The sequence below is a fragment of the Apiospora kogelbergensis genome (genome assembly GCF_038363985.1).
Source record: "Apiospora kogelbergensis strain CBS 113332 chromosome Unknown utg000009l_segment0_segment0, whole genome shotgun sequence".
Classification (NCBI taxonomy): Eukaryota; Fungi; Ascomycota; class Sordariomycetes; order Amphisphaeriales; family Apiosporaceae; genus Apiospora; species Apiospora kogelbergensis.
Genome location: NW_027117426.1, coordinates 2,573,382 through 2,587,193, shown reverse-complemented (window position 1 = coordinate 2,587,193; position 13,812 = coordinate 2,573,382). Strand labels below are relative to the sequence as shown.

Sequence of the window (13,812 nt, the reverse complement as noted above, 5' to 3'; positions counted from 1 at the left end):
CAGCCAAAACGTGGCTCAACATCGGACGCCTGAATTAGAGACAAACCTGCACACCTCCCACCTTCCTTACAGTTCCTTCGCTGTTTGGATCCACGGCTGTGGCTGCGATCCTCGATGCCCCCTTCAATGCATTCAACCCGTCGATGAAACATTGAGCGAATCAGACGCCGAGCACCAAGACCACCCTCGACCGGCACGATTATTATTGCCTGTCATCTGCCCTACAAGCTGATTGCATCGGACGTGCAAGCGACAAGCACAACACACTGGACGTCACCTTGGGTCACTCGCTTCTTCAGGCTCAGTCAGGCCAGCCTAACCTGGTGTGCGCACCAAGGCCTCCCGCCAACAACTTTTGGGTGTCGCATCCGTTTATTCCATCGTCGTCTGCGCCCCCTTTCCGCTCTCATTCCTGGGCGCACCTGGAAGACTCTTGGTCTCGTCATATTTGAAGGAAGCGAAAGATGGCGTCACGTTCAGAATTCCAGACAAAACCCGACGTCGGCGACATCCTTGTGGTCATTCGTAAGTGGCCTCCCTTGTTCGCTCACTTGTCTCACCAACCATATCTCTTGAATTGCTCGTTGGGAACTTCGACGTCAAGGCCATATTTCCCCATCAACAAAGCGGCTGTCTATATGCACACCTTCGCTGACCATTTATGGCAAAGATGATTTCTTAGCTAGGAGCTCCGACGAGTTAAGTCTAGCCAAGGGTGACCGTATCAAGTTAATCGAACGAGACGACGAGTTTGGTGATGGCTGGTTCTTGGGCCAACATCTAAATAACGACAACAGTGGGCTCTTTCCAGAAGGTTCGTGCCCTACTCTCCATGCGATTGCAGCCACCATGAATACGCTTGAGTTCGTCTGTTAACACAGTCGCCTGATGTAGTTTACACTCGGCCTGCGCCCAGAGGTATAACATCCACCGTATCAGCACCCAAAACTGCTCCAGCGGTCCAACCTGCGGCCAAAAATGGGGAGGTACACCTGTCGACCAAAGCTGCCCCTCTGGCAAGCGATGTTCGTCCAGCTACGGCCAATGGATCCTCAACCAAACCCGACCCAGTTACCCTTCCCTTGAATTCGACGAAGTCGGAAAGCAAACCTGTTGCAACTGTCAATTCCAATACGTCGGGCAGCAGTAGGAGCATGTCAGGAAGCTCAGGATATGGCGGGGCCGCCGCTGGTCGCTTAGGAAGTCACGCGCAAAGCCAGGACAGTCCCGTCCTCCACGAGACTCTGACTGTCATTGATGAGCATATGAACGACTTACACGGGAAACCTAACAGCAGAGCCCACCACACTGCCAACGATTCGAGTAGCGAGTACAGCGCCCCCTTGGCGGACCGGCTCTCTTACATACAAGGCGAAGAGACAGACGAGGAGGAAGACGATGCGCATACACGAGCACAAGTCGAAGCATGGACTTCCGATGATGTGGCCGAGTACTTATTCACCATCGGCGTTGATAAGAAACACTGTGAAGTCTTCCGCGATCAAGAAATAACCGGCGAGGTCTTACTCAGCATGGATCAGTCCTCGCTATTCCTTAAAGCATTCGATCTCGGCTCTGTAGGCCGGAGGCTGAAGACATGGCAGAAAGTCAAGAACCTGCAAGATGAGGTCAACGGCATCTCGATGGGCCGGAGGAATACGGCGTCGCATGGAAGTGACGCTGGAAGCGAAGGCTCGAGGATGCGCAGTCGAACCAACACTTTGACTAATTCCAACAGAATGGGGTCGATTGATCATAACAGGCGTTTGTCTCAATCTACGCCCAAAGTTGACCCCATGAGCCCCATTACACCGATCTCTCCACATCTTCTACAGGACAGCCCAACTAGGCCGTCACATCAAAAGAGGCCTTCGGCTGCCTCTGTGCGAGACCTGCACCATTCGCGACGCCATTCGTCCACAGACTATCGTCTTACAGGAACTACCGTGGCGAACAGTAGCGTCAAGACTTCGTCGGTCGGTCCCTTAGCCCAGAGCCAACCATCGAGTCATAAGAAGCAGCCTTCATTCGATCGCAATTGGACTATGGGTGGGGCGTCGACGACTACTGCCTTTCCCGCTCGTCCTCTGTCTTCGACTGGGATGCAAGATTTGAACACATCGGCGGAGAATGTTGCGGCTGCCTCAGGTTTGGACGTTGACCGGGGTTATTTCTCAGGCACCGATGCGGACGGGCGCAATAAGCGCAATACGCTCAAGAAACGAAGCGACAGTATCGCAGGGCATTCCCACAAGGGAAGCTATACCGAAGAACAACGTGTTAGAAGTGCGACAGCTCTATCTCGACATTCCCGGTTCGGAAGCGTTGACTCCTCCAGAGATCCACCAACTGCAGCTCAGACGTACTACGGTAGATCTGGGTCACAACGGAGGACATCGACCGCGACTACAGATTCATTCCGACCTGTTCCGCCAATGAAGGACGGCCCTGCACCCACTGTGACGAAGCTACATAACGGAGAAGTTGAGGGAAGCTCGCCGCCTACTTCTCCTGCGAGCCGACAAGGATTGCACGGCGACTGGCTTGCCAAGCCAGCCAAGATGTCCGGGTTTGGTGGCCTGCGCGCCATATCGGATGCTGTAACTGGAACCGAGAGGGCAAAACTTGCGTCTCCAAGCGATGGGTCCCTACGTGACTCTGCGAAGACAACGGGGTCTAGTACGCCATCTGGCGGGCCAAGCCTCGACTTGGAGTCGCCTGGTGCCGCCAAGAGCCCTCTTTCTGCCACGGGGAGTCAAAATCGCAAGGCTCCCAAGCAGAAGACGAAGCAAGAGACGAGCGCTTATACGCGAGGATTGTTGAAGATCTCGCCACGCGAGGCTGTTAAGGGAGCAGACTACAGTGGCTGGATGAAGAAGAAAAACAGCAATCTCATGACAACCTGGAAACCGAGACTCTTTGTTCTCAAGGGCCGGCGTCTGTCTTACTTTTACTCGGAAGATGACACAGAGGAGAAGGGCCTCATTGACATCTCCTTCCATCGTGTTCTTCCTGCTGATACTGATCGATTGACGGGACTTCACGCCACCATCACAGGTGCTAGCAACACCCCGGTGACGCCCGCTGATAGTAACCTTGCTTCGGAAACACTGGAAAAGGGTGACGATGCCATGTTCATCTTCAAATTAATGCCGCCCCGAGCCGGTTTATCGCGAGCCGTCAACTTCACGAAACCGACAGTACATTACTTTGCCTGCTCCAATCTAAAGCAAGGTCGTCTATGGATGGCCGCATTAATGAAGGCGACTATTGATCGCGACGACACGAAGCCCATGACGTCGACCTACCAGCAGAAAACAATATCGCTCACCAAAGCCCGCCAAATGCGACACCGACCACCCGCATTGATGAACCTTGACGAAAAGGCCGAGAACCCTGAGTCTCCAGAGGGCGACGATGAAAAACAGAATGGCCTTGGCATCTCCTTTGGCGAAGTTGATAGTGCTGTCTCAGGCTTGGAGAAGCTTGGACTTCAGCGCGTGGAAAGTTCGAGCGCTCGGAAGGCTGCATTCGAAGAGAAAGGCGGCAATCTGTCCTTTCTCTCATCCCAAGCCCCCTCCACAGAGCGCATGAGGGTCACTGGGAGCTCATAGTCCATGACCCATCACTACTCTAGGCGGTTGATAACCTTCTTGATTGTTCTTATAAACGTAATCTTCTTGTGTCATATACGACAGCAAACCGAGCGGGCATCCACGCATATTTTGGCAATAGTACCCATTCCTTCTTGTGGAAGCCTCTGTGAGAGCTCCTTTCTGGGGTGTTTTTGTTCTTCCTTTCATACTGTGCTCATATACCGGCCTGACAACACTGCTGTCGCATCAATATTCCCTTTTCCTTGATTCTTTTTTTCGTTAGTATTATTCCCTGGCCTTTTCTGCCTGGGCCCCGTGTGCCTAATTCCCCGGCAACAATCAACAAAGCAGTACCCGAGAGGCCTGCAAGACGCGCATTACATCATAACCAGATTTCACTAGAGATGTCCTCGGGGTCTTTATCGGTATTTGGAATGTCTTATGAATTGGCAAAGCGTCGAGAAAGAACTTTACCAAGATCTCGAAATGAACCCATGAGGTCTATGAAAGGGGGAAGGGGGTGAGGGATAAGCCGGATAGCAGATGTTTTGTGGATGTTTCTGGACTCTGCACAGTCGGACTCGGCCATTCAAGGATACAAACAAGAAAGATACACGCTTGTTTCACTCCCCTTGCTACCTATGTGTCAAAAGATGGTAGACCCTATCCATGCGTTTGCGAGGCTGACTACCTCAGCATATATGGGTTTCGGACAAGGCTGAGACCAAATCGGTGGGAAACGCCATGGTTACGCCCATGCGTCGGCTGCCCACAACCACCTACAGATGACAGACAAATAGATATGCCCTGAACATGAACAATGATCTATAGCTGCCATATTCTTTTGTCACATGGGCTCCGGCTGGGGGGCTTATAACTAGCCCGTGGCCTTTGGTTCTTTAGTGTTGAGATGTACCCCTTCAAACGACGAATCTAACATGGGAGCACGATAGGATTATAGAAGAGAACTGCCACAACTGTCTACTACGGCAAGCTTGGAACATTTTTACGGAGGATGGGAGACGAATCGCGCCATCGTTGACTGAGGACCCGAACACAGTGCCTTGTCCAGGGACATAGCAAGTTTATCCGAGTTGTGGTTATGAAGACACACTAGAAAGTGGTTTTCGAGGGCTACCCGTCAAAGCCTCAACACAGATTGTAGATTCGATAGGCTTCGGAGAGGGCTCCTTGAACGCTGCAAAGACACGCGACTGAACTAAAGCCATACTTTGGTAGTTATTCCCTGGCTACATGGACCGGTTATATGGATGTCTCAAGACCCAGCCAGTAGCAAAGTGCAGGGGTGATGTTTGTGTGCATTGGCTGTAGAAAGCTTTAAAAGCTCTGCATCTCCTCCCTGGTGACTCGGTAAAGAGCCGAGAGATCGGGTGCGGGCCCTGGCAGGTGCATACCCCAGGTCACCCTCGGCCCGATACCCAAAATACTGACTTCATATCTAATGGTAAACTGTTCTTGTCGTGTCCGGTTCGTTCAAAGAGGCAACATGGCAACTGGTTGCGAAGCTAGTCGTCCCCATATACGGCAGCATCTGGGATAAACAGATCGCGATGACAGTAGCAGTAATAGCAACAATAAGGGGCTGAGCGCTCTGCTCTTGGAGAAGCAAACATAGTCATGCCAAAGTCGCAATACTCTCATAGTTCTAGATGGGTCTGAAGAAACCGGGGATGAGTTGGCATTGCCTATCTGGATGCTATCATATGCTTTACGGCCAGACACCAGCTCCCTAATCATATGTTTCAGCGTGAGTGACTCCAATCATCGAGAAGATCAATAAATGATCGCCGGAGGCGTGGGCGTCCTTGCATGCCGCCGTGAGCAAGGGAAACAATCACCACCTCGGAATTTAATGAGAAGTTAAGAGTAATGGATGTGCCGTATTGCTCATCCTAGGACCTGAAATGTCCGAACCTGTGCCCAAATGACATTACAGGAAACATCTCTTGTGAGAGACGGGGGCGGTCAACAACGTCTCATGCATCGATGAGTTTGTATGCCGAGGATGCCGTGAGTTGATGATGTTACTTATCATCATGGCTTACGAAGCCTGACCGACACACCAGGCATACACTCAACAGGGGAGCTTGCTGACATGTGTATATCTCCTTTTGTGATATTGTGGCTTCGGGTTCTGGATCCGCTCAGCCGCTTTCTCTTGGCGAGATCACACCGGTTTTCCCATTGGCATATCATAAATCACCTACCTGTGGGCAACAGTGAGTCAACGGGCGAAACAATTTGTGAATGACCCCGATGCTTTTCGAGTCCTCATCAAGGGCCTTGCATACGTATCCCAGCCGCCCGTGTGCTCCTGCGGGCTGGTGGTCAGTCGACACAGAGATGCTTGCTTGCAGCATGCATGGAGCGAGTCCCATTAGGCATATACTGCTCCCTCTCCCCCAATGCATCTGACAAGAGCTGTGCCGACCGCCGAGGACGCATGTCTTTGGAAAGTACTTGCTCGGTGTATCATTGCTATTTCGTCCGGGCAGTAAGTAGTCCGGACGGAAAATGGCGGCCAGAAAGTCTCTGATATTGATCCATTACAGATTCTTCTTTACCTCGGCACTTTCGTGGGCTCAAACTTGCGTGATTGGAACGGTGCCAAGGTAGAAAGGAAAGAGGAGCCTAGCGGGCCACCATTTGTCCTCCAGTGCCGGCCGTTAGCCCATAGCAGTCGTTTCTTGAGCCGCAAACGATGGGGTTCGGATCATTGCGCTGACGGAGCAACTTGGTAGGCGTTGCTGGCAGCCAGCTACAGGTGATAATGCAGTGGTTGCCTGTCCAGGGCACTTACTGCTGCAGGCAGGGCAGAAGCTGACAGCTCCGATATCAACTGCATGGCAAATGGTCGCAACGGTGCATTGTTGATCATGTAGGGCTCTGTTTCAAATACACATTTCTGTGTAGGGATGGCGGTAGGTCCGATAGCCAATGGGTGGGTGTCGCAGATTGCAACTCGTGGATTAAGCTCGTCGCAATCCGTGTTTAATAAACTTGTCGATAGCACCGAGGGGCCCGGCGCCGCCTCGGTGGGCGGTGGGCAGGCTGGCAGGCTTGCCCTTGGAGGGGAAGGGTCGAACACGAAAGACTGAAGAGCAGAGCAGCCCGTAATCCTCTTTGGGCAAATTGGATGTCTCTCGCCCGTTGTTTGTCTCGTCAATCTGAGGTGATGAAAGAGTCTAGGCCGTTCGGTGGGGTGGGCCATGCATGCATGAAATGCGGACGTCTAGAAAAAGGCAACCAGGCAACCCTACTGCCTACCTACCACATACACACGTACATACATACATACATACATACATACATTACAGTACGCCCTATCGCCCGTGGAAGCCTGCCAGGCCTACCTACGTGCTGCCACTCAGGGTCCCAGCGTCCCAGCGTCCCAGCGTCCCAGCGTCCCACGGCCGACCTTGGGCCGTTTCCCCCAGCCCGAGCGCTCTCCCACCAGGGCCAAGGTGACTTGACGGGCTTCCAGAAGACAGAAGCGGGCATTCATTCATCCTCAGATCCACAGGCCACAAGCCACCGGCGCGCTGACAACAAGGAACCGAAGCAAAGGAGGGTGGATCAATTGTAGGCTAAGACGGTTGTCGATCCTATGCATGGTCCCCTGATTTATAGAAACGATCGCCTAGTTTTGCATAGGAAAGGAATAGGTGGTATGATTACTTGAGCGAGCTGCATTTGGTGCTTTCGGGCTCTTTAGTGTGTAGCAAGCAATATCAAGCCCGCTGCCGCCAGCCAAGCTGTGCGAGTGGGTGTGTTAAGGTAACAACCACGCACGTCTAAACACGCACACCACACAACTTTCCCTCGCTCGCCCCCTTTGAACCCCGAATCTACCGCAAGACTTTCCGCCTCCGATCCTGAGAACCGGGCGGAAAACTCACCCATCTTCGTCATAAATCAACATCACAGCGGCTGGAGTTGGCTCTCTCTGAAACAGGCACACCCACCACTAGTCCCTCGAAATTGTGTGTGCGCAATCTGTGGCTCTTGAGCAGGACCACCACACTTCGGAAGGCCTAAACGGCTGGTATATGGTCACGCGCAGGAGGCGGCTCTTCTATCTGCACGGCGAGACTCCAATGAGCAGCTCGATCGCAGCAAGGGAACCCGGCGCCGAGCAAGCGAAGGAGGAAACGCCGGCAGGAAATCATGGTGCCGACGCAGCGGCCGCGCCAAGTCGGAATCGTTCCCAAACTCTTTCCATCTTGATTTTCAGAGGACGGCCCGAAGACACGCCAGCGGCACGAATCACAGATCTATATGTGGCGGCGAGTGATGACAGCAACACGAACAGCACATTTCGACTAGATGGCCGGCCCGGAAGTTATAGAGCAGGCGAATTGCCGAATCTGGCGGCTCCCCGGCTGAGGCCCGACTACCGCTCCCAGATCCATGTCGCAACACTGCCCGCCACGTCGGTCGCGGGTACATCTTTGCACGACACGATCAAGGGGGTCGTGATCAACAACGATGACCCAAGCTGGGGGTGCCAGCACTGGGTTGGCGATGTGGTGATGACGCTGCATGAACTGGGCATAATTACTGAGGATGAGGGGGATCGAGCGATCGATGCGATGATGAACATAATACTAGCAGCGCCTCGGTGACGGGGGTGATGGCGGTGGCAATGGGTGATGACAGTATGACGAGTTATTACCTGTAATGTCTAATGCGGTTGCTGCATGTCGCTTTCGCGCCGAGGTACTGGGATTTGTCTGCCGCTTTCGTCTCCTGCCAAGGTCCGTGATGGCTTGTTCGGGTTGATAGACGGGTTGACTCTGTAGTTCGTCTTCTGATTGCTTGATGGTAGATGTACCTACTAGAATAGAAGGTTGGCGGTGTTGGGTGGATTGCCAGTCGCGAATAGGCCATCTATATGCAGGCCTCATTTGCATGGACATATCAGACAAGACTCAATGCCAAGGCTTGCCGCAACTTCGAAGGCCCGAGTGAAAGTGAGGTGCAGAGCTCATCCGGTTGACACAGGAACAGTTGACTTGACCTGACGAGTCCAAATTAGTAGCGCCGGTGGGCGGTTCAGACGCTATTCGCATGCTCGCTGGGGTCGCAGCTGGCCGAGAACATAAGGTGGAGGTGGAGGTGGCGAGTTTGACGAACAACTGACTTACAGCAATCATGAAACGTCCCGCTAACCTGCAAACATGGACGACCTCGTCCGAAACCTCAAGCCACGGATCCAAGCAAATCCAGGCACAGCAAGCAGACCGACCGAGTGATGGATATGCCATCGGCCTCGTTGACCACATGAACAGACGCATAGGCGTATGCAGCTACCTCTTTGGTCGCACTGGAGCTGGAGCTGGAGCTGGAGCTGGAGCTGAATGCTATGCCGTGTACGTAAATAGACCTCACTGCCCAGCAGCCGCAGTCCCACTTGGAACACGCCTAAACTACCCAACCTACTAACCCAATCTCTAGCACTGAAATGGCCCAACCGGTATGGCGGATGCCCCCTAAAACCGGGTCCTAGTCCCCGTCGCGTTCGTCAGCCACGGGGCCTTGGAGCCTCTTTGGACGAGGGCCCTGGAGAGCTTTAGGTAACCACGTCCCTGCTTTGATCCCCCAATCCAAACACATCGCCATCGGACGTATCGGGGGCTGACGAGAATTTGAAAGGCCACTTCATCCTTCCTGCCTTTCTGTTTCGACATCGCCAGAAGCCCAGCTTTCCGGCCTGTTCTTCAATCTGTTATTGTCCTGGGCTTTCTTTCATCTTCGCGTCTCTCGACTCCTGTATTGGTCCATTTTGAGACTGGGAGTGGCCGGCTTTTGTCCCCCTTTGTCTTGCCTTGCCATCCCGTTTTCCTTCCGGGGCATTGAAGTCGCCCCTACTCCGCCGTCGCTCTTACGCGACAGCTTAGCAGACATGGCTTCAATTGCCTCTCCCATACGGCTGGCCGCCTTCGGGCTGCTTGCCCTGGCCTCACGGGTTCTGGCAGCCGGCGCAGAGAAGACGGCGGCCGATTACTTTGTCCACTCATTGCCTGGCGCGCCCAAGGACACGTTGGTGAAGATGCATGCTGGGTAAGATCGTCCCGTCAGCACTCTTGACCTTAATGCTTGATGCTGACCCTAATGGCTCCAGTCACATCGAAGTCACCCCCGAAACCAATGGAAACCTCTTCTTCTGGCATTTCGAGAACCAGCACATCGCTGACCGACAGCGAACCGTCATCTGGCTAAACGGTGGCCCTGGCTGTAGTTCCGAGGATGGCGCAATGATGGAGATCGGCCCTTTCCGGACGAAAGATAAGGACACTCTGGTGCCCAACAATGGCTCCTGGCACGAATTCGCAAACCTCCTATTCGTTGACAACCCAGTCGGCACTGGGTTCAGCTTTGTCGACACCAACCACTATATCCACGAGCTGGACGAAATGGCCGACCAGTTCGTCAAGTTTCTAGAGAAATGGTTCAAGCTATTCCCCCAATACGAACACGACGATGTGAGAAAGTCGCCAGTATCCATTGCCAACATGCACTAACAAAGTAATGCAGCTTTACATTGCCGGGGAATCATTCGCTGGCCAACACATCCCGTATATTGCTCGCGCTATCCTGAAACGAAACAAAAACCCACAGGTTGTTGGCAATCCCAATAGCCCTAACGACATGCATAATTGGAATCTAAAGGGCATCTTGATTGGAAACGGCTGGGTTTCGCCGCCGGAGCAGTACGAGGCTTACCTAACCTTTGCCTATGAGAAGGGCCTCGTGAAAAAGGGCTCCGATATTTCGCAACAACTTGAGAATTCCTATCGTGTCTGTTCAAGAGAGATGGCTTCTAAGCACTTGCAAGAGGTGGACAACCAGAGCTGCGAAGCCGTTCTACAGGATATGCTCCGCCTGACACAGAAGAATGGAAGATGCGTCAACATGTACGACGTCCGCCTGGATGACACCTACCCGAGCTGCGGCATGAACTGGCCTCCGGATTTGGAAAACGTCACGCCCTACCTCCGAAGAACCGATGTTACCGCCGCGCTCCATATCAGCGACAAACTGAACACCGGGTGGCAAGAGTGTAACGGTGGCGTCGGCGCTGCTTTCGGGGCGAAGAACTCGAAACCATCAGTCACATTCTTCCCAGAATTGCTCCAAGAAATTGAGATCTTGCTCTTCTCCGGAGCCGAGGACCTCATCTGCAACCATAAGGGTACCGAGGCTTTCATTAGCAACATGGAATGGAGCGGAGGGAAAGGGTTCGAGATCACCCCTGGAAACTGGGCCCCGCGACGAGATTGGACCTTTGAGGGCGAAAAGGCCGGTTTCTGGCAAGAGGCACGGAACTTGACATACGTCTTGTTTTACAACTCTTCGCACATGGTGCCTTTCGACTACTCTCGCCGCACGCGCGACATGCTGGACCGGTTCATGGATGTCAATATCAGTAGCATCGGCGGAACCCCTGCACAAAGTGTGCTGGATGGTGCGAAATTGCCAGATACTACGGTTGGTGGTTCAAGTAACAACACGAGCGCAGACCAAGCCGCAAAGGACAAGGAGGTTGAGGATGCGAAGTGGTCTGCCTACTACAAGTCTGGTGAACTCGTCCTGATCATCGTCATTGTCGCAGCCGGCGCTTGGGGCTTCTTTGTCTGGCGAGGTCGCCAGCGAACCCAAGGCTACGAGGGATTGTCCAGTCTTGCAAATCGGGCTCGAAGCACTGGCTTGGAGACATTCCGCAACCAGAGGTCGCACCGCGATGTGGAGGCTGCCGATTTTGACGAAAGCGAATTGGATGATCTCCATGTTCAGACACCGACGGAAGCGAGGAAGGAGCATTACGACATTGGCGATGACAGTGACGAAGACGAAGTCGCCCACGAGAAGACGAAGGCAGGTTCGTCTAGCCGCACTTAGGATTTACATAATTCGAAGTAGTGAGACATGATTACATCTACTCATGACGATGACCACAGTGTTTATCCGAAACCTGGGTTCTTGACTTTGGCTAGATCCGCTCGCATTATATTTCTATATACTCATCATTGAAAACCTTACACCTCTGACGGAAAATCAACATTCCGCCGGCCCTTTGATTTTACTTCGAAACGTGAGGGTCAATGATATGGACCATGGCGGGCAGATCATGACTCTAATCATGAAATACCAGCAGCCCTTATTTTGCGACTGGGACATGAAGTTCAAAGACAAATGAGTTTGAGTTTCTTTTTCGTAACCCGAAGCACGCCACTGCGACCTTGAGCACTAGTCGGGGCTGCTCTGGTCTGAAGTTACTATGCGATCTGTCTCAGTAACACGGACACCCCCACGGTATTATCAAGACTGTTCTACCGCGTATTCGTGAGGAAAGAGATACTCAGCTTAGAAACGTTGGAAGGACGTAGTTGGCATTACCTGTAGATGATCTTCATGAATGATACCTCTTCACTGGCAATCATATCCCGCATCCTCTTGTTTGTCCTGTGGTATCGGTCAGTACTTGCTTCGGCGTGAAAAAGCAAAACGACCCCCTACTGCTTTTGTTTGATTTTAGCACATATTGCATTGTTAGGATTTACACCTGAGAACAAAGCATGCCGTTCACGCAGCAAAAGCCCAAATTCCGCCTGGCTATCGCGGGCGGCGGCATCGCAGGCCTCGCTCTTGCCGCGGCGTTGACCAAGTCCTGCCACGAGCAGCTAGCCGTTAGCGTCTACGAGGCCGTGCCCGAGTACAAGGACGTCGGGGCGGGACTCGCGCTGCACCTCAATGCCATCAAGGCCATGGCTTTGTTGGGCCCGGAGTTGCAGCGTGCCTACTTTGAACGGGCCCTCACCATGGCCGCCGAGGAGGACACCGAGATGGCCACGACGGTCATTCTGGCCCAGGGGCCCTATGCCGGCACCACAGTTGCCGAGCTGGGGCGTGCCAAGGGCCGCAAGTCCATCGCGCGATCCGACCTTATCCAGGGGTTCTTGGAGCTCGTGCCCGAGGAGACGGTGCAGTTCGGGAAGCGGCTCGAGGGGATTTCAGAGGAAGCTACTTCTAAGCCTGGGGGCGTGGTAATCAAGCTGTCTTTTAAGGACGGCACGACCGCGGAGGCGGACGCTCTGATTGGCGCCGACGGTATCCATAGCGCCGCGCGGCGATACCTCCTGGGCGCCGACCACCCGGCCACCGAGCCCAAGAATCACGACGGTTGGGCCGTCTACCGGACGCTGGTGTCGACAGAGGAGGCGCGGCAGAAGATCAACCCCAAGTGGACGACTAGTGTGCCCATCATGATGGGACCCCGGGGCCACATCAACTGCATCCCGCTGAGCAAAAACACGCGGCTCAGCGCCGGCGTCGCCGTCCGCGGCAACGTCCTCCGTACCCTCTCGTCGGCCGCGCCGGATGACGAGGACAATCCGCAGTCGAAGCCAACGCTGGACCCGGCCCTGTACGCAGACTACACAGAGGAGGCACAGCAGATCGTCCGCCTCGTTGCCGCCGATACCAGCGCGTCCTGGACTGCGGCGGACCACGACCACGCCCCGACCTACTGCCGGGGCCGCGTGTGCCTGCTGGGCGACGCGGCGCACGCCTCGCTTCCCTTCGCGGGCAACGGGGCGGCGCAAGCGCTCGAGGACGCGGCCGTGCTGCATACCCTCTTTGCTTCCTTTTCCCCGTCGACCTCCTCCTTCTCTGCCAGCTTACACGACGAGGGCGTAGCCGAGAAAATATTCGCGGCCTACGACACCGTGCGCCGCCCCCGGTCCCAGGCCGTCGTGGACCTGGCGCGCCGGTTCGGCCGCGTCTACGCGTACGCTGAGGACGGCATGCACGAGGATCCGGCGCGGATGAAGGCCTTCTTTGCCGAGATGGCGGCCTTTACTAACCAGTTCGACGTGCGGGGCCAGAACGAGCAGGCGGTGCGCGTGTTCCAGGGTCTGATGATGGAGAGGAGAAGCGGCAGCTACGGGATGGGGGTTGACGAATTGCCAAATTGAGAGGCGGGACAGCCCTGAGGTTCTGGCTCAACCGCTCTCATCAAGAGAGCTATGTGATTAGCAAGCTTCATGTATCTAGATATGCTCCTCGCGTGCTCACTTCATGATATTGAACCTGGACGTGATGTCAATTCCATATATATCTATCGCTTGCTGGAATGACGTAGAAAAAAGGAAAGCATGCAGTCTTCTACTTTCTTTTGTATGTTCATCTATGT

The 13,812-nt window shown here is 54.0% G+C and overlaps 5 protein-coding genes across 5 annotated transcripts; all 5 read left to right on the top strand.

Annotated features, from left to right (window-relative positions):
• Positions 1 to 464: 464 nt before the first annotated feature.
• Positions 465 to 3,614, top strand: PG998_013900 (uncharacterized protein; the record flags this gene model as incomplete). The annotated part of the gene is made up of 3 exons (XM_066880716.1): positions 465 to 525; positions 605 to 814; positions 895 to 3,614. 3 exons carry the CDS (start codon positions 465 to 467, stop codon positions 3,612 to 3,614), a joined length of 2,991 nt encoding a protein of 996 aa, XP_066724855.1.
• A 4,100-nt stretch (positions 3,615 to 7,714) lies between these two features.
• PG998_013899 (uncharacterized protein) lies at positions 7,715 to 8,242 on the top strand (the record flags this gene model as incomplete). Its single annotated transcript, XM_066880715.1, has 1 exon — positions 7,715 to 8,242. One exon carries the CDS (start codon positions 7,715 to 7,717, stop codon positions 8,240 to 8,242), a length of 528 nt encoding a protein of 175 aa, XP_066724854.1.
• A 529-nt stretch (positions 8,243 to 8,771) lies between these two features.
• Positions 8,772 to 9,193, top strand: PG998_013898 (uncharacterized protein; the record flags this gene model as incomplete). The annotated part of the gene is made up of 2 exons (XM_066880714.1): positions 8,772 to 8,989; positions 9,127 to 9,193. 2 exons carry the CDS (start codon positions 8,772 to 8,774, stop codon positions 9,191 to 9,193), a joined length of 285 nt encoding a protein of 94 aa, XP_066724853.1.
• A 329-nt stretch (positions 9,194 to 9,522) lies between these two features.
• On the top strand, positions 9,523 to 11,519 carry PG998_013897 (pheromone-processing carboxypeptidase KEX1; the record flags this gene model as incomplete). Its single annotated transcript, XM_066880713.1, has 3 exons — positions 9,523 to 9,680; positions 9,742 to 10,102; positions 10,155 to 11,519. 3 exons carry the CDS (start codon positions 9,523 to 9,525, stop codon positions 11,517 to 11,519), a joined length of 1,884 nt encoding a protein of 627 aa, XP_066724852.1.
• Positions 11,520 to 12,196: 677 nt separating this feature from the next.
• On the top strand, positions 12,197 to 13,594 carry PG998_013896 (uncharacterized protein; the record flags this gene model as incomplete). The annotated part of the gene is made up of 1 exon (XM_066880712.1): positions 12,197 to 13,594. The coding sequence occupies one exon, from the start codon at positions 12,197 to 12,199 to the stop codon at positions 13,592 to 13,594; it is 1,398 nt and encodes a 465-aa protein (XP_066724851.1).
• Between the last annotated feature and the right edge of the window lie 218 nt (positions 13,595 to 13,812).